The 20,344-nt window shown below is 37.3% G+C and overlaps 1 protein-coding gene across 2 annotated transcripts in view; it reads left to right on the top strand.

Annotated features, from left to right (window-relative positions):
• DROSHA (drosha ribonuclease III) overlaps positions 1–20,344 on the top strand; it is a 75,257-nt gene that overhangs the window by 29,369 nt on the left and 25,544 nt on the right. For both annotated transcript variants that reach the window (XM_039721919.1, XM_039721908.1), the window contains 7 exons: positions 3,335–3,459; positions 6,785–6,884; positions 9,829–9,936; positions 13,136–13,243; positions 15,590–15,728; positions 16,413–16,473; positions 18,390–18,449. In XM_039721919.1, coding sequence (XP_039577853.1) covers positions 3,335–3,459; positions 6,785–6,884; positions 9,829–9,936; positions 13,136–13,243; positions 15,590–15,728; positions 16,413–16,473; positions 18,390–18,449 — 701 coding nt within the window. The remainder of the gene's footprint in view (positions 1–3,334; positions 3,460–6,784; positions 6,885–9,828; positions 9,937–13,135; positions 13,244–15,589; positions 15,729–16,412; positions 16,474–18,389; positions 18,450–20,344) is intronic.

Genomic DNA, 20,344 nt, shown 5'->3' with positions numbered 1-20,344 from the left:
AACAGAAATTGTTAGAAAACCTAAACAGCCTTAACTTGCCTGTGGTTTCTGTGATACAAGGTACATGCCTGTCCACAAGTTGTCAGCATCTGAATGCTATGCACTGACATAACTTCAGTTATTTTGCTGAAGTTATGCTGATTTCAGCTAGCTGAAAAATCGCTTTTTTGTTTAGCATGGAGCAATGCATGTGTGTTCCTTCCTTGTGTCACAGAACTCTAAATGTCTGTATGTACAAAGCAGTGTGATTTGTGAGCCATAGCGTTAATTCTGAGATCTTGTGTGATTTTTTACTGGCAAACCTTGCATTCTACAAGGCAGCATTTTTAGAGACATGTGGACATCAAAATATGTAAGCATAAAAGAAATCTATAGTGCTTTGAAATGTCATGTTATAATGGCATCATTAGAACATGTTTTTTCTCTCAAGATTGCAATGACATTCTTAGTTTGTGGATTTTTCCTGTACATTGCAGCATATTGGACTGACTATGAATGTAAGTGAAAAACAGAGTATGAAACTCTTACCTATGCATTTTCCAACATTAGAAGATAAAACAGTTCTGTTGGAGAGACAATAGTAAACTGTTTTAGAAAATGACAGCTCTTCAATTCAATTATATCCACTTGAAACAACAAAGTAAAAACACTACATTTTGTTTTGTTGCACAGCATGTAATTCCTCTTGTGATCGAATCTAGGTTTTATGTATATGTTTTATTTTTTTTTCAGTGTAAGGTGTATATATGTGCAATATGGAGAAGGGAAAAAACTTATAATAGGATATAAATCCCACTTAAACAACTAACAGTATTTCAGCATTATTTAAAATTATTTTGTTTATTCATGGTGTTTCATTACTTCAATGAAGCTTTGTGTTGGAATAGATTTAGAAGTTCACAAATTTTAGTTATCTTTCATATTTCACTCTTCCTAAAATATTGTTGGTTTTCTCACTACTACATAGATGTATGTATATATGAATATACTTCTGTACTGCATCTGCGTGCAATTTCATGTTTTGTTCTAATGTCAGGAGAGCCTTGATTCATGAGATTTGGAGTAGGAGACAAAAATAACAGACCTCTGTTCTGTTAGAATTTTTTGGTTTTGATGTGACTTTAAAGGCAAGGTTGTGATTATTGGATAGTCTATCAAAGCACTTTTAAAAGAGCACAGGGATAAAGCTCTGGAAGAATAACATCTAATTTGCTTGCATCCTGTCTGCTGGTGTGCAATTTATACTCAATGTTTCTGTATGTTGCTGTTTGTTCATTTAACCTTCAGAAAGGGCACTGGAGAGGAGGCTGGTGTTCATGATGAAATAAAAAAAGCATAACCCAGCTACACCCCTCTCATAGCTGTCAGTGAGGGAGCACTTGTGATTAGGTCTTGGAGAAGTTCTTTTGTCCTGTTTGCTGTCAGCCCTCTGTGAGGAGCTGTGTAACTGACTGACAACTGCAAGACAGTGTCACGGAAATGAAGAAGGCTTTGAGTAGTCCTGAGTTCACACATTTAACACAGACCCTGCTATATTCATAGTGAAAGATGTCCTTTTTGCACTTATGAGTATTTCATTGCCTCTGTTGATGTATCTAAATTGTGTTTGTATTTTTTGATTGTATTGATTATAATTGGTATATTGAGTACAATTATTTTTTAATATTCTGTTAATTATATTTTGCTGACCTGGTTCTCAGAGGAGTGGTGTATCAAGGCTGCTTTTGAAGGGGTACAGAGATGGGAGAAGTTCCTCAATTTAATATTAAGAGTGGGGAGAACCAACAAACAACTTATAAACAGACAAAAACTTCTCAAGCTGGTGTTGTGCAATCTCGAAAAAAATTAAAAACAATCCCCTAAAAATAAAATTAACTTTATCCTTAAAAAACAGCACCTTTAAGCTCTTTTTTTTAGGGAACAACAGTTTGTCTGGTGCAAATCTTGCCCATTATTTTCTTTAGGGCTTTTTTTGTTTTAATAATTTTTTATAAGAAGTGCTATGGGGAAGACCTTTTTTTTCTTTTTTTTTTTTTGAAACCATCAGCTGTAACTAACTAATTTCATTAGGCTAACTATTAACTAACATAAATATTTTTTTCTTCTGGATTTTTTTGGCTGGGTAGATGTAACTTTATGTTCGGTCATCTTCTCTAAAGGGAAGCTGATAAGCATTGTTCCCTTGGAAAATATTTCTTTATCTGAAAGTCAAGCATTTAAGTAAGTTGTTTTTTTTTTAGAATAAATTGAACTGTAGCCATATATAGCTTTGCTTTTCCGTGCAGAAAATTATTCCTGTGAACAGTTCTACTAAGGTGGTTTGGAGGGTAAAAGCTTTGTTCTTGACACAGTTTTTATTGTTTTGTGAAGAGAATGGTGGGAGCTGTTTGTGTAACACTGAAACTCATCTTTGAGTGCATCTTTACAGTGCTAAATGAGAAGTTCTGAGATGCAGGTAACTAGAAGTAATGCCCTTTTTCTGAAACCTAAGACAAGCAAAATATATTGGCCTCATCCAGCTGATTGCAAAGGGGGGAGAAAGCAGGCACATTACAAAGCAGCCTGACAGGTAATGGAGAAGTTGTTTACTTGGAGACAAACTGTGAGCCTTCAGCTGAGTTTTTAAATATGCTGGGTAAGTGATCAAAAGCTCTGTGAGCAGCATGTCTGCTACAGTGATGTGCAATTACTTACTCTCTGCGTTCATAGAGCTGAAGCAAAAGTTGCCTTCTTTTGCACTGTCCTTTTTAACAATGAAAAGAACTTCTGTTTTAAACTGTTAAAAGGGCAAAAGTCTCCTCATTATACAAGACTGTATTCCTCCTTGTACACATCAGCCTAGGAACCTTTTGTGAGAGTAGTGTGACAGATTTTTTTTGATGCTGTTTAGTCATTGTGATTGAATGGATCTAATAATGCCTTCATTTGCTTTGGGAAATCATGAACTAGAATTAGAGAGGTAACCTGATCTTAGCAAACTACTCAGGCATGTGGGTGTTTGGATGCCAGAATGCTAATCCTAATTTTTGTTTCTGGTGTGATGCTTGACCAGAGAAAGTTGTTTTAAGTTCTTGGAAATAGTAAAAGTAAATTTCCAGATGTTTAAAATTAAAAGGCCTTTTTGGATTTTTTATTTGAGTGTTAGGTCAATTAACTTTGTTTCAGTTATTGTTGTTGCCAAGTGTTTATAATAGTATTAATGATTAGTTTAATGTGCATCTTACTAAGTCTGGAATGTTGTTGCTTCGTGTTTCCTGGATAGTGTGGGCATGAGGCAGTAAATTTTCCATGGAGCTGCTGTCAATTTAGTTGCATTTTGTTTTTTTTCTCCTAGAAGCCCAGCTCAGTTCGTATTGATCAACTAGACCGCGAACAATTCAATCCTGATGTAATTACTTTCCCTATTATTGTGCACTTCGGGATACGACCTGCTCAACTCAGTTATGCTGGAGATCCTCAGTAAGATGCTTTTCCTTTTCTTTTGTACAGGAACTCATTACTGTTGTCATTTGTGCCTTAAATAGGGCTTGGTTTTGTGCTTACTTGAGTCCAGTATAAGGCTTAGCGCTTATGATATCGGACACAAGCTCCTGCAAGTTAGAAAATATGAGGAGTAACTTTTTCTCTGGAATAGTTCAGGATCTGCTGAAGCAAACACACATGCACGTGTGGTATAAAACGTCTTAACCTCTCAACAGCTCTTCTAGGTCCAGCAAAAGGTGGTTCCTCAAGCCCCATGTTATTTCTCTGAGAGGTCAGTGGTGGGTTTTCAGAGAGAGAATAGCACAACAGGAAGGCAGAGAAGGAGAAGTAGTTACCCAAGCTTCCTTTATCTGTAGCATATAGACATCTGGGCTAGAGGATGTATTTAGGTAATTTTGTTAAACAGCCCTGAGTGGATGTTTTTAAATTTCTCAAGTCACTGTTTGAGTTTTCTTATGCTACTGACAGGGAGAAGATTTCAGGTAATCACTTCACCAGTACTATTGTGTATCATATGCAAAAGTAATGATTTTTATTTCAGAGCTGTTGCTTCATTGTTTGATTAGATGTTCTTCAGGTAATGTAGCCATTTTCTGTTTGATTGCTTCACGGTGATTGTTTCTTGCATACTGCTGTATCCTACTTGAACATCTCTTTCTGGGCTTTGAAGGATCATGTCTACATAGCGTTTCCTAGCTTGGAAGCTTTTGCATCCATGCTACTTTTCTGTACTTTTAAAATCCTGATCGAGTTTGGGAGGAATGTAGAGAAGGAGTAGAGAGGGAATCAGGTCTTTGGGCAGACCAAGAAATAGTGTTTCACTGTGGATTGATGAAGGGACGCAAAAGTGATGACTGGATTTTGTTCCCAGTTCTTTTCTTAAGCTCTGACTATTTCAGGGAATTCTTCCAGTGACTGGGACATCTGTTTTCTGCATGATGACAGTTATAAAGCCTGTCTCTGGTGTGTGTAATTAAGGTTGTCTTTTTCCTCAGTGCAGTAGTTTAGGAATGATATTCCCCAGTTTAGTACTCCCACTAATAAGAGAACCACAAGCCACTCCCTTCCCCTTCCACTGAGAGACACGAAAAGGTGGAGACCACAGGTTGAGACAACAATGATTTACTGGAAATAGCAATGAGACAAGAAAATGAACAGTAACAGCAACAATACTAAAACCAAAAATGCAGTAAGAGAGGATGATTTATGTGCAAAATGCTCAACAGATCTGCAGTTTTGAGGCCCAAACATGCACATGCATGTATGACAGTTGTATTCTTTTGTAACTGCTTGCTGAGGATTTTAAATTCAGCGTGGCAGGACGTAGGAATATTGAGTGCTAACCCAGATAATAAGATGGGGTTTTTGACCTTGATCATTAGCATATCTCTTTATCTTTTAGTTTTCTTGTCCATAAAAAGGAAATAATTAGACCCAAAAATATAAGAATTATCTCTACTTTGATGCTGAATTTATTAGTAGCTGGAAAGTTCTAGTATTTTCATTGAAAATAGTATAAAGAGACACATTATTCTTCCCACACATTTTTTTTCTTGAAAATTTATTTGTGGGCTTGTTTTTTGTTTTCGGTTTTAACCTTGGAGCTGCTTGCAGAACGTAGGTATGTTTTGTTTTATCAAAGTAACAAAGCATTTTTTGTGAAAGACCTCTGTGGCGCTGTCATAAATGTCAGGCTTAGCTCTGGTGTATGTGCACCCAGAAGAGATTTTCCTCTAATGTGTCTTTTCTTTGTGATGATGTTCTAATGCAGAATTTTTTGTAATGGTAATATGTTTATTAATTCTCAAATTTAATTGCAATAACAAAGCTTGTTTCACCCTTGTCAATACTTGCAGAAAAATGTGTATTGTAGATCACAGTTTCAGGTTCTTGTTTTTGGGTTGAAACTTCCTCAAGGCATTTGTTCTTTTTGTTTTGGTTGATTTGTTCATTAACTTAATTTTTCTTTTTTGGGTGGTGATTTATCGAAAATAGACGTGCTGTTCTTCAGATTGTAAAAGTGCGGTGAATTAAGCATGAGAAAAATCTATGGATCTATTGATGTGTTTGTAGACTGAAAAAGTATCAGTATCTCCAGAGGCAGAGAGTATACATTCAAGAATGCTGCAGAGAAATAGCTGGGGAAAAAATGCCAATAAGAAAAGATTTGTTTATGCATCTGTAAATGTGGGATGCTGGGAAGATGATGAAATAGTAAGAGCTGCTGCTTCATTGACTGCTAAGCCACTAACATGAAAACTTCCTAGTAAAACCACTGCTCTAAGTTGTTGCTGGGGAAGATTGTCTTTTATAATATAAATACAATTAAAAATTAACTTGAGTAAACTTCTTTCCTCTGGCCTCTAATTCCTTGCTTCCTATTCAAAGTCTGATTTATGGTTGTCCTGAATACAGAGGTTACATTTTGAAGGTAGGTAGCATTGTTTCCTAAGGACACAGGGTCCCTGTCATGATTCTCTTTGTTGCTCCTCCCATTGTGACTTTTGAACCTGTTGGTCAGTTACAACTGAATATAATGTTATGTTGTTTTCAAATGGAGTAAGTCCTTACAAATTTGGTGAAAGTTTGTGCTAAATCACTGAGGGACTTGCACCAAGGAAAACGTTGTAATTGGGGTTCGTATGTAATTAGACACTGCCAAAATAAGAAAAGGCTAGATGGTTGCAGAAAACCAGAAAACTTAAGTATATGCTAGTCTCAGAAATAACTTTAATTGCTCTTTTCATTCAGTACAAACCCATAGGGAACAAAACTTTCATTTTACTTTTCACTGAGTAACTTCATGTTACATGTGACTTGTAGAGCTCTTCCTCACTGAAATGTTTGAGCTGGTGTAAGGACAGATACTTCCTGGGGAAGGGTACTACTCCTTTGCAGTGAGTGATAGGTAAACCATGTAGAGAGGAAGGAGTTTTCACCTGCCTGAATTGAGTTAAGGGGCAGGCACGTCTTTTCAGCATGCAGAGGTGGCCCTTTGGAGAGGATGGATGGGTATCTGGGACACCTGGGGTCTGCCTGGATCTTTGCTGTTCTTTACCTCACTGTGCACACCAATGCCTCTTCTCTGCTACCTGGCCCACCCTGCTGGAGCAGCTACCCAGGCACTCTCACCTCTCAGAAAAAGCTTTGAGATTATTTTATTTCTGTAGCAAAGAGGTGCTTGTAGACATTCTTTGTGTACATTGTGTGCATTATTAGCAGCTGATGTGTTTCTAATGACAAACAGGGAGACACTTCTGTGCACTGACCAAAATACTTGTTTTCTGGTTTTGTTCTTCAGATACCAAAAGCTGTGGAAGAGTTATGTGAAGCTGCGTCACCTACTGGCTAACAGTCCCAAAGTCAAACAGGCTGATAAACAGAAATTATCACAAAGAGAGGTATTTTGGACCTTCCTATGACTGATAATTGAGCATTGTAATTTGGGAGGGAATAAAGCTTTATGACTGTCCTGTTTATGGAAACAATAGAAATCCTTTATAAAACATTTTCTTTCCAGACTCTTAACACAGATTTTATTTTTATCTATGCTTGTTATTGAATGGAGGTTTTTTCCTTTTTTCAGCTGTCAAACTGCTGCAAGTTTTTTACCCAATTATAGAAATTATTGTTATGGAACCATAACTTCTTTATAGCTGTTGCCATTAATGGTTTCAAGAATTAGCATAGAGAAGGACTTTTTATTTCATAATACACTTTTAACTGGCTCATAATTTTAAACATTTCTTTTCTGAAATAAAAGCTGCCACATTTGTGTGCATAAACCGTAATTTATTAGGTGGTATGGTGACATTGCTTAAGATCTTTGACTTGAAATCATCTGGTTGTTGTATGATAGACAAGATATTTTTCTCATTTTGGTTTTTTCCCTGAAAAGTGATGAGCAATAAACATTTCCTAAGTGCAAATGCTCAACCAGTTGGGAATTAAAAGCAGAAAAACAAACACTCCTAAATATAGCCTAAACCAACTTATTTCTCTAAACCCATGGACTGAAGGTTTCAATTTGTCTGATGAGTGTCCATCAGGCACTCTTGATTTGACAACCTGTGTAAAGAATACACAAAGGAGAAATTAATTTCTCGAGTACAGGATGGTAATTAATTAAGTGTTATTGTATTTTTATTTGTTCATTAGAAACACTAATTATTCATAAAATCATAGACTACCCTGAGTTGGGAAGGATGCTTGAGAATCATGGAGTGTGATTCCTGAGACTTCCCCAGTTTATTGGGGAAGTCTCAGAATTTGCACTTTCAGAATTACTTTTGGTTGCAGAAAGTGTTTGGTGTTTGATACATATGACATTGCACCTGAATTTTTTTCATTGTTGCAAAGTATAGTATGCTGTTGTGTGAGCACGAGTGTTAGTAAACATTTTATTTATTATTAATGCTGATATTAAATAAGCCCTTGGCTTCCTTACTTGTAAACAGAAAAAAAAACCAAAAAACCAAAACCAAACCCACAACATTGACTGAACTGTGCCACAGTTGTAAAGGAAAAAAAATATTTGTTCTTACAGAGGTGATTTTGTTTGCCACAACTACACACAGAGCAAGCAGAAGATCATTGTTTCATGGGCATATTTTCATTAGGGGGGTAATGTATAGCTCATTTGTAAAATTGTAGTGGATTGTTTGTAAGGGCAGGATCATATTTTGCTCCAGAAGATAAAATATTCATTTGTTATTTAGCACTTGCTGTGGGCTGCTGTTTTTTGTTTCTAGACTGTATTATCTAGGATAATGAGTTTTACAAGTAGCTTGCCAAGAGGGAGGCATACAGGGCTGAAGCTGAAACTGTGAGGGTAATCTATGTATTTGCCAGTAGAGGTGTCAGTAACTCAGAAGGAGCTTTAGGACTGTACCTGACTAGTACATGGGCTTTTAAAGATTATGAATCACATATTATGGAGTGCTTCTGAGCCAGTCAGACTGAAATACAGCCAGGTCTGGCAAACACTGTAGCACCTTTCTCAGAAAAACTCAGTGACACACCTTTGACAATGCACAAGGGGTGCAGTGCTGGCAGCATCTCTGTTCCCTCTGCCATCAGTCATCCACCACTGTGAGGCTGTACAATGATATTATTTGTGACAAGGTCATGCCTGGGGCTTTGTTCCTCTAACCTAACTTTGAGCATTTACAGCAGATGAATAAATTAGGACCTGAAGGCTCACTTTGAAGTCAGTGGAGGGAGAAATGCATTTTTGAAGCCATTTATCCTCTTCACTGAATATAAAAGGAACCAGGGCTATCTAGCGTCTTACCCTAGACACCTCTTTACTGGGGTGTCTGAGGTTTGATGAATCTGTGTCTGGACAGATGCACCTGTTGGAACTACTCTGTGAGTCTCTGCAAATCAGAAAACAGAGCCTGTTCCTGCCCAGGTATGCTCACAGGCTTCAAACTGGGAGCTGGGAAGAGACAGCTTTGAGCAAGTGCCCTGCAATGAAAAGGAGAAGGAGAGGCAGGATAAGTTGCAGCTTTGAAGAGCTTTGTATTCTGAAGAAGGCAGAGCACTGAGGGGTTAGTTCATACTGTGTGGGGAGCTTGCACACCCCAGGGCTTTATAGTATTGGAACCAAGAGATTCTAATCCAGGGCTTATTTATTTTATCTGTTTTTCTTTCATTTCATTTTTACAGAAAATATTTTCTTCCAATGATACTGTCAAAATCTTTCAATTATTCTGACCCTTTCATGGTTTCTAGAGACAAATTGTTTGCCCACCACCAAAATAGCCAGTGGTCAAGGTAAAACATACTTTTAATAATTCTTATTGAAATAAAATTGGTGGATTTCAGTCAGCATATTCTCCAGGACTGGTGAATGCTGACCCCTTTGCCAGACTGGGCAGAGTGACATAGCTGAACAGGAACTGTTGCAAAGTAGCCAAGATGTCAAAACAAAGCCTGTTTTGCTCCTCCTGAATGTTCAGACCAGGAGTACGCACAGAGATGGACATGAGTGAAGAGGTTGTTTTGTACATCTGGTAAAGAAAGTGCTTTCATTATAAGGACTTTACCTTTCTTACTCATGTATCATCTTGGATGTTATGAGTTGGACTGGTTTGTTTCGTCATTTGCAGCAAAGAAAATGTAGTCACGTCTGTTCTCTCCTTGGTCTACCAAAATCCCCTGCCTACACTGTATTCCAACACATCTGCCAGTCTGTGTCTGGGAGTTATCAGATCTGTACCAGCCTTAGAAACTGCTGACCAAAACTGAACCTCACATGGTATTGTGAATGTCCTGGTGTGTGCATTGCTTTGCTTTGTTGTAGCAAGCTCTTCACAGGAGCTCTGTTCTCTCCCTGCTTAGGAAGCACTGCAGAAAATTCGCCAGAAGAACACAATGAGACGTGAAGTGACTGTGGAGTTGAGCAGCCAGGGCTTCTGGAAAACAGGGATACGCTCTGACGTCTGCCAGGTGACTGAACCAGAGAGATGTATTTTCTTTCTTGGTAGCTGCCATTTACCTTTGCAAGGGTTTCATCCAGACTGAGGAACCAAATGGAAATGATTACCTCAGTAATATCTGTTGATCTAGGGAACTATTCTAGTGTTCTGTCCCCCGCTTCTATACACACAAAAAAGGTAGTACAAAATTTTCTCCCAGGGGTTGATTAGTGCAAGGGAGAGAGGTTAGGAATGGCCAGCTTGAGGCTGCAGGTTTGCCAAATGTTGCATCTAATGTGGAACTTAATCCATCAGCTGGCTTGGTTTTATATATTTTAATTTTATTATATTTTTCTATTTAGATTGCTTTTAAAAACACCCCAAGTTTTACAGTAAAGCATGAAGAAATACCTTTTTACTTGAAAGAAAGTAAAAAAAACCTAAAACCCCACCACAATTACCTTTTGAGGTGAGCCTCAGTAGAAAGGTATCGTTCAGCTGCACTGTTTCATATGCATGACATCTCCAAGGAACATCTCTGTCAAAACCTATTCTGAATCAGTTGACAGCAACCAGCTTTGTGATATGATAAGAATAAATGCAATTTTTATTTAATTTTGTATTAGTAAAATTCAAGTAGTAGTAACAGCCAAATAATTATACTCGGGACATACTTGCATTATTTTTTAGCTGTTGATTTGGTGATGTTATTTAAGAGTTAAATGCATGCAACTTAATATTAGCTTAACAATGTGAAGTATAAATTAGGGGGGTTGCTAAGCAAGGGTATAGGTAGAAATTCCATTGTAATCTTAGAAGTCTGGTCAGGCCAAAGGGAGAAATTCTAGAGAGAAATGCTAGTAATTACAATAGCTTCTATCTGAATCATTTCTTGTGATTCTACTATTGCTTCTGAAGGAAAAGGAGAATAATGGCACAATATCTCCTCTCATAGCTCAGGAACATCACAGTCCTTTCCTATTTTTTGTGTTGTGAACTGTATATCTTTTTACAGCTTAAGTAAACAGTGTAAATTTCCAGTTTAGGCACTTTGGAACTGTTGTGTGTTATTCATAATATCTTTTGTGATTCATCTCCTAATGTCTTGAATATTCCTGTTTCATTTTGTTGAAGGACAGCAAAACACCAAAGAATGATAAAAGTAAGGCTATTTCACAGTTTTTGTGCCCATCTGCAGCTGTAACATCTAAATCAGCCAGTTCTGGTATGAAGGTCCTTTGATTTGATTTCTTAGAGAGGCCAAGAATATGCAACTGTATGTCTGTAAAATGAAAGATTGCTGCTGTTGCTACATGCTTTTTCCCAGATTAAAGAAGACTAAAACTAAATACGCATAAATCAGCTCTGGGGGCAGAGCTCAAGTGCAGTGATTTAAAATTACTGCTTTTAAAAACATTGCAGTTTAGAAGATTGAAACTCTTTTAAGTCACTTGTGATAGCTTATACTTGCTCTCAGTTCCATGTAGCCTTAATGACACTGGTCTTTGCTGTCTCAGAAGTGAACTGCTTGAAAGGGGAGGAAAAATGGTGAGTGGAATGTTTAATGAAATGTCTGAGTTCTGACAGGCTCACTTGAAGTTACCCAGTATATCAAGTGCAGTACTTGGCCACTGAGCTGGGCAGCACATAATACACAGTGTGGCAGGATCTGGCCACGCTGAGAAGACACCACCTCTGTTCCACCTCTCCACCCACACCATTGTTGCTGGTGAGCTCTCAACAGCAGTGTAGAGTGTTCAGCATTTCACACATCCCAAAATGTTTCAGCTCACCTACTTCCCCTTAGTAGCTTCAGGTCAGGAGCACTTGCTGTCCTGGGGGATGAGAGCACTATCTAAGGGCACTTGAGAGAGTCTCTGCCTTGCCATGCTAGCTGCAGCAAGACAAGGACATGCAAAGTATTTGAAATCATACATATTTTAAAAACATCTCTTCTACAGAGATAAATACATAAAACATCAGAAACATTGAATAACTGTAGTCCAAGATGACGGATGTTGATTGAATCAATCAATCAACCAATCAAATAGGAAAGCAGCATTTTGTCAATATAACTTCAAGAGTCAAATTAAAGTCTTTCTGTGTGCTCCCAGCTGCACCACAGCTCACTGCACCACAGCTGATAAAAGTCTGAAACTTGGTATCTCAGTCCTCAAATTCAGGGACACATGTATTGTAAAGAATTAAATGTTGCTTGAGGAGACTCTTTCTGTCTAATACGGTGGAGCGTAGAGGCAGGGAGGCACAGTTGTCCTGTGAAGCAGTTCAGGTTTGATTGTTTTGGTGGTTTTCAATTAATTGCTTCCATGAAGGAACACATATGAAGCACACCTCTACAGTTTATATGGAGATAAAAGGGATGTTCTTACAAATACCCCAGAAAAACTGTAAATGAGTGACATGGTAACAAAATAAAACTTCCTAACACTTCCTAATTCTGCTTGGAGTGGTTTCATATTTCTCCGCCATTTGGAGATCCAGAGAGTCTTTTTCTTGCCTGTTGTCTGGTTATTTCATCTGAGAGAAAAGGACCAGGGGGAAGAGTTCCTAGTCAACAGCCGACTGTACATGAGCCAGCATGTGCCCAAGTGGGCAGAAAGGCCAAGGGCATCCTGGCCTGTATCATCAATAGTGTGACCAGCACAGCAGGGATTGTCCTCTGTCCTCAGCACTGGTGAGGCTGCACCTTGAATCCGGTGTCCAGTTTTGGGCTCCTCAATACCAGAAGGACATTGAGGGACCTGGAGTGTGTCCAGAGAAGGGCACTGGGACTGGTGAAGGGTCTGGAGCACAAGTCTGATGAGAAGTAGCTGAGGGAGCTGGGAGAAATGGAGGCTCGGGGGAGACCTTATCACTCTCTGCAACTGCCTGAAAGGAGCATGTAGCCAGGTGGGAGATAGTGTGTTCTCCCAGGCAGCAAGTGACAGGACAAAAGGAAATGGTCTCAAGTTGTACCAAGGGGGTTTAAGATTGGATATTAGGAATAATTTCTTTGCAGATAGTCTGGGCAGGGCTCGAGATAAAAACTTGATTAATTAAGTGCTTTGATAAGTGACGGATGGGTAACTGATTTTTTTTTTCCTCATTTAAACCAAAGCAGTAAACTAGATGTTGTCACAGTTGGGAAGTGTTTGTATTTTTAGCTCAGTCAACTGAATTCTCTGTATACTAAAGTTGAATGATTTTGCTTATTGCATTTGTTTTTTCAGCATGCAATGATGCTTCCTGTCCTCACCCACCATGTCCGCTACCATCAGTGTCTGATGCACTTGGACAAATTGATAGGCTACACTTTTAGAGATAGGTGCTTACTGCAGGTAAGATATGAAAACAAAACCCCAATGTCTTGCTGGTTTCTCTCCATATTACTGAGCTCATCCATAGTGCTGAAGTGCACAGCATTGCCACAGCTTGGATGGACCTCATCACTTGTACTGCAGATCTTTTGAAAGTTTCAGTTTTTCCAAGAGACTTCTAAATAGAGATATCTATTATTCACATAGATATTATACCTACATTTGCTCCCGTGGTAGATCTGGATTTGCTTGTAATGTGTAGCCAGACAAAAATGCAGTTACTGAAAAGACTGTAAAGTACTCATTGTTGGGCAAGTTCCTTTTTTCAGGTGTTTATAGAGAAGACAATGTTATTCTGCAGATGAGTGGATGTGCCTTGCTTCTTGTTTTTATAGCCAGTTGTTCCAAAAGAGAAGAGATAAAACATTGCCCTTTTTTTTGCATTTGTAGCTAGTGAATAGAAATTTGCAAACTTCTGTTCAGCTCTTGATTTCTGCAAGAACATGTTGAAATTTTTTTATTAACAAGCAAGAGCAGGAAGTGGAAAGAAGTTCTTACTTGTTTTAGATACATCCATGTCACATAACCAACCTTTTATGTTAGTGCTTATTTGGAACTAATTACCTCTGAGGCTGATTCTTTGCATGATGGCCCCTTTCCTCTTAGACTTTTTCTGAGTTTACTGAAGGAAAATGGGGACTTCTATTCAGAACTTTCTTTCAAAGTAAGCATCATCTCCCTCCAATGACTGGGCTAAGTTCAAAACATGGCAGTTTTTTGCATTTCTTTAGAGATTTTACTCCCAAATTATTTTAAGGAAATATCTTTTCTCACAGATTTTCTGGTTTCTAGGATTTGTTTTCCAGGCATTTTCCTACTGCAAGTTGTATTAAACATTGAGCATTTTCTAGGATTTGGTTGTTGGCAAGCTGTCTTTGTTTTAATGTCAAAGATAAAAATGCAGTGATGGAAACTTTCAAAATATTGAGGCCAAACACAAACCAGCAAATAAATTCTAATCAAAAAGAGCTGAGAGCATAAAAATCAAGTGTTAGTCATGTTGGGTTATAACAAATGTATTTTTTAATACTTTGTCCCTACACTCGTTTATTTAAAACCTAAAAACATTTTCCATAACAGGAAGAGCTTTTTAAAAATCTATTTAGTATCAGTAATCTGCTTGAGCATAGGCAATGTTAGATGTATAATTCTGCATTGATTGTTACTTATTTTATCGTGGTATATTATTTTTAAAGTACGAGCAGGTTAAAAAAAGATTACACTGAATTATCTATTCAGAAAAGCTGTAATGTGTCATCTAGTCCAGATGGAGCAGAATCTGAGAATGTGCAATTACAACAAACTTAGTAATACTATCAAGGAATTAAAAAGAACTTGGAGAAAGTTCTTGTTGTTGATTAACTGTAATTTTACTCTTTAAGTTTTATGCTTTGAAAGCAACAGACAATGTTTGAATGAATTACTGAATGTCTTTGCTCACAGTCTGCAGCACCAGTCCTGCATGTGGGTCAGAAGTAACTGCAGCTTGTATTTTCCAGTGTTTCCTCTTTTTCATACACAAGTTTTGTGTGCAGATACTTTTATACAAGCACAATATTTTGATCTGTGTATGTGTAAAGAAGGAGAAAATGTAGGCGTTTGCAGGATGGAGTTTTGAAAAACAAGTTCTGTTTACTGCTGCCATTTCTGCAGTAGTGGTGTCAGCAGAAGAGTAAGCTTTTGGTAATCCTTGGTGGTACAAAGGTAGAACAGAGGAACCAGTCCTGTAATTCCTCTTCCATTTGAAGAATGAGTCTTCTATGGTCATGAGGGAAAGAGTTCTGTGATTAACTCTGCCAAGAATAATGTACTTGTTGTTGTTTCATTTTTTGAGCTACAAGAGTTTTATAGATACTTTAATAATATAAATGTGGATGGTTGAGAAGCTCTTTTAATTGTTTATTTTTTAATATGAATATTTATAGTTCAGTGTTAGAGTGAATACATTTTTAAATAAGCAAATGTATTGAAATCAGGTCAGCAAAGCTGGTAAGCAAAAGTCTTAAGGCAAATTGATAGCTCATGCTTTTTCTCTTCTAAACTAATTTTTCTTTAAAGAAAAAAAGTTATGAAAGTTAATTAGTTAAACTGATGATTGAGCATAAATGTTGCTTCTTTTTGACATCTGAAATAGCTCACCCTACATTTAAATTGCTGGAACCAAGTTTCTGATTGACTGCATCACTTTGTAACATTCCTTCAAACTGAAAAATAACTATTACTTGCTACCGGTCTAAGATAATGTTTTTCTTTCATTTACAAAAGTACATTTAACCCTTTTTTTCCCCTATGTATGTTACACTATAGCTTGCCATGACTCATCCAAGCCATCATTTAAATTTTGGGATGAATCCGGATCATGCCAGAAATTCCTTATCCAACTGTGGGATTCGACAGCCCAAGTATGGAGATAGAAAAGTTCACCATATACATATGAGAAAAAAAGGTATGCTATTTACACCACTAACATTTTTCTCTTACCTCACATTTAATCAGTAAGAACACCCTTTGTTCCATTATCATTTCCTTGACCATTGTTCTTTTGAGAGATGCCTTCAGTAGACGATTTCAAAGATTATATGGATTATATGCAGACACTGGTGAAGTCTTTCTAAAAGACTGGATTTTGCAAATTAGTCAGTAAGTAAAGAGCTGAGAACAAGCAAAGGTAAGAAGTGGGAGGATGTATTTGCTTACATTTTTGGCAAGTACTGTTTTCTTAATTTGCTGCTCAACATGGTGAGCAAACTGGAATATATTTTGTAAATGTGTCTTACCAATGTGAACACGTTGATTCTGCTGCAAAATATTCCTCACCCCTTTAAAGTGTTTTCAGTGATAATGAAGTAAATTGTTTGTTGCTTATGTAATGTTTAGAATGTCCTTTTCATGCAAAGGTGGTATTTATCTGGCTCCCTGAATGTAAAAATTCAATACTGTTGTAATGGAACTGTGGTCAGTTAGGCAGAGAGCATTGGTAAGGATTATACTTTATGTAATGAGCCCTGTAAATAACAGGATAATCTTGTGTACAGCAATTATAAAGTAACGTTTTGAGTAATTGTTTTCTACATTTATTCAAAGTGAATTAGTGGCTGTTTACTTAATAGTGCATTGTTTATGTTTTTAGGGATAAACACCCTGATAAATATTATGTCCCGTTTGGGACAGGATGATCCAGCTCCTTCCAGGTAATAAAAATAGTTGTTTGCAAGTAGGGAAGCTGCTGCAGTGGGATATATTTAATATAAACAACCAGCTTACTGTCAGCAACAGCATTGGCAAATAGTTGAAGTGAAAAGTAATTTTGAATTGACTTTTATATTATGAAGGTGTGGTGAACCTCCATTAGTAGTGACATAGTAAATGTTTGGTCATGCCTGCAGAAAATGTCTGAGGAAGGTTTTAACAGATAATTCTATCATTTTTGTTGATCCTTGAAATGAGGAGGACTAAAAGGCTACCTTTTTTCTTTCTGCAGAATAAAAAATAAGATTTGTTGTTGTTGTTATCAGTGCTATAAATTGGATTCTTCATCACGTTTTCTCACAGTAGTGCCTTCCTGGCATGGCACCTTGTTAACAGGAGTGTGGTGCTGAGCATGGGCTTTGCTGATTTACTATTCCAATTTAAAGACAGATGCAAAACCCATTAATGTTTTAATGCAATAATCTGTAAATGACCACTAAGAATTCTCTGGGTATAAATATAGTTTAAGATGTGGTTTACAGCCACAGGCAACATATTGAGCTGAAGTTGAATAAACAAAGCTCACAAAGCTAATGCAAGAAACAGTTGCAAGTGCAATCTTTTAAATGCACAAACTAGATAGCCATGTGTACTTTAGTCAGCTAGTGCTGTAGCTGGACTGTTCAAGAGCCATCATTTTGGAAGAAGCTTGGGAATAGAAGAAAATTAATTCTGCATAAATTATTGTGGCACTGTTCCCTAAATACTGTTTCAGCTAGACCATGCCCTTTTCTCTTCAAGCTTATTTGAGTCCTCTGAAGATAACATAAGGCTAAATTGCATTCATTCTTATGAAATAACATAAAAATGTAAAGTCCCATCTCTGAGAGAGGTGTGTTTTCAGTTATGTTGCCACACAGAGGTGTTGTAGATTTGCTCACACATTACTGTTTTATACAGCAGAACTACTTGAATTTTTTCAGCCCATAACTAAGGCCTGCTATTTCAGAAATTACACTAATTATATAATTGTTGGAGGAATGAAAATTACAATAAAAGTTGCCAAATTCTTGACAAGGATCTTCTGAATTAAAAAAAAAAAGTCCTGTGGCAATTGCCTTGATTCTTCTACAGTCATGTGTGAAATCAAAAATGGTGTTGCTTACTTGCTTTAGTGTCTGGAGCAGAAATTTGTATGTATTCAAAGACAAACTCACATTCTTTTTCAGCTGCTTGCCCTTTTAGTCCTTTGAATATAAGCAGGCAGACAGCTTGAAGGAAATGAGACTTTATGGAAAACAAAGGTAAATCAGGAGCAGTGATGAAAGAAAACAGGAAATAAAATATTCTAATAACTTAATGACATCTTTGAATGCATCTCCTGGTACAGCCATTTTTTCTTTTGAGCTCAGAGGAAGTTACAGAAGAAGGCATTTAAAGGTGCTGTGAAAAATCCAAGTTTCTGTTCCCTCTGCCATAGCAACGATCTGCTGCAGGGTCATCCTGCCCTGCAGGTGTTGATGTTAATTAGGTAGAGCTCCCTAGTGTCATGCACAAGGCTTGGAACAGGCTGTTTGTTTCAATCAGCTGGTGCCCTCTGATGGACAGAGAAACCTGACTTCAGTGCCAGGCAGCAGTCCTGTTTCCTTTTCCCATTTTGTGAAGCTTTGACAATAGCTCAGAACAGAACATACAGAAATTTCTAAGTTGGTGGTGTCAGTCCTGAGTCTCATGATTCACATAGTTATTACTCTGTTTTGGAAAGGATTGTAATCCAGAGAGGGTGTGGGAGGCTGCAAAAATTAGTATAATGACTGATTAGCAACCAACTCTGATTTTTTTCCTGTTTTAATTGTGTTGTGTAAATAATCAGTATGTGCTACTTAGGTTATGGTGAACTTTAAAATGCCTTTTTCAGGATTAACCACAATGAGCGTTTAGAATTTCTGGGAGATGCTGTGGTGGAGTTCTTAACAAGGTAAATGGGGAATTCTTCAACAGTTCTCACCTTTGTATGTTATTATTATAGTATTGTGTTTATTGAACTTTCCAGTGTCTACTTTCACTGTGAATGTTTGCAGTCCTGCCTGATATTTAGACCTGCACACCTGCAGACAACACTCTTGATAATTCTTCCAGTGGTCATGATAAAACAAGAAAGATTACAGAACAGAAAGTTAGAGTTTCTGTTTCATGGAGTGTGATTTTAAATTGATTTGGGTTAGAGATTATTCAGCTGTAGACAAGTTGAACATTATACCCCTTTTTTTAAAGGAAAAATATTTTTCCTAGCATGCTATTTTGTTTCCATGGGTTCTTTTTGTCCTGTTGCAAGGGAGAAGCATTTATGGGTAATGTTGAATGTGTTGCAGTTCTTGTATTTCCAGTAATTAGGGCTGTAACTTCCATAACAACTTAAATAGTTAAGCACAAATGCAATCTCATCAAAAGTAATGAAAAAAACTCCATGGTTCATCAAAAATTTTTCCAATTCTGGCCTGAATATTCTGAAATCAGTGAACAATACAGGTATATTATTAGTTACCTCCATTGTTCTACCTTACCTTAATAGAGGCAAACAGGTTGCACAATATGAAGATTATGATCTATTTTCTGCTTTGTTCTACTGTTTTAAGTAGAGGTGTAGTCTTGTTTACTGCTAATTTGCTCTTTAAGCTAGTTTGTTACATGAACAACAAAACTGCCTTTATATCTTTGTTCCCTACTAGCCATTAGCTACGTGATATTAAAAACTATTAGCCCATAAAGGTCTCCACTGCCCTTAAAACTCATGGCCTTTTCTCTCATACAACAGTACAGGCTGATAAGATGGAAGACTTGCTGATTAAAATGTCTTGCATTTTTCATTGTCATTGTTCATCAACCATCAGTTCACTTTCTGAGCTAACTTTTGTCTCGATTCAGAAAAAAAATGGAGCTCAATTTTTGTTCAATAGAGCATGTAAGCACTTATTTAAGTCTGATTTTTTTTCTACCTCTCTTAACTTCAGGTGTCTGCTGTTGTGAATTATGATGCTTGATTGGATCGCCTCTAAGTTTTATAGCAGTTTTTGTCCTTAAATAACCTTACATCAATCTGCATTTTTCTCCCTGTATAGTGGCTTAATAAAATATTTTAATAATTAGTGCCATACAGTGCCTTAATTGGAATGTTGAAAACCCTCTATGTATTAACTTCTTTCAATATGGGTTGGATAGTCATAGATGAAAGTATCCAAAATCATTTATTCATTACTCAGATCTTGATGGGATCAGTGAATTACTTGTTTTGTTTTGTTTCTGTTTTATTAAGTACCTTCTAGCATGATGACAAATACCATTAAAGATTGTTAAAAGCCTGTGATTTTTACTTTTTTTTTGGTTGCTTGTGATATAATGACTTCACACATTTGATAAGTCCGGGCTGTTGAGTTCTGTTCTTTGTTTCCATTAGCATCTGTTAAAGTACTTTAAGAAACATGTATAAGATAGATATCCTGTTGGCAGCAGCAGCACCTGAAAGCAGTGTGTACCCACAGCACGGCGTTTCTCAAGGCTGAGGCTTCCCTTGTGCTTTATTCCTCAGCATCCTCTAGGTGTCAGCTGTGCTGAGCCCTCTGCTGCTGCTGATAGAGAGAAACCTGAGATGAGGGAACTGCAGGCTGGGAACTGCAAGGATTTAGACATAATGTGCTGCCCAGCAGAGAAGCAGCACTCTTCCTGCTCTGCTGCCAGTGCTATCCCATCAGATCAGATTGTTTGAATGTTGTATCTTTACCTTACTTCAAGCTGAATTCCACTTTGGGAAGGGACCCACCCGTATTACCCACTAGGGTCTGAGGGAAGGGCACAGTTCTCTTTGCGTGGTTCCTC

Source organism: Passer montanus, unplaced genomic scaffold (genome assembly GCF_014805655.1).
Source record: "Passer montanus isolate IOZ18808 unplaced genomic scaffold, ASM1480565v1 scaffold107, whole genome shotgun sequence".
Classification (NCBI taxonomy): Eukaryota; Metazoa; Chordata; class Aves; order Passeriformes; family Passeridae; genus Passer; species Passer montanus.
This window is presented reverse-complemented; position numbering and strand designations above follow the sequence as displayed.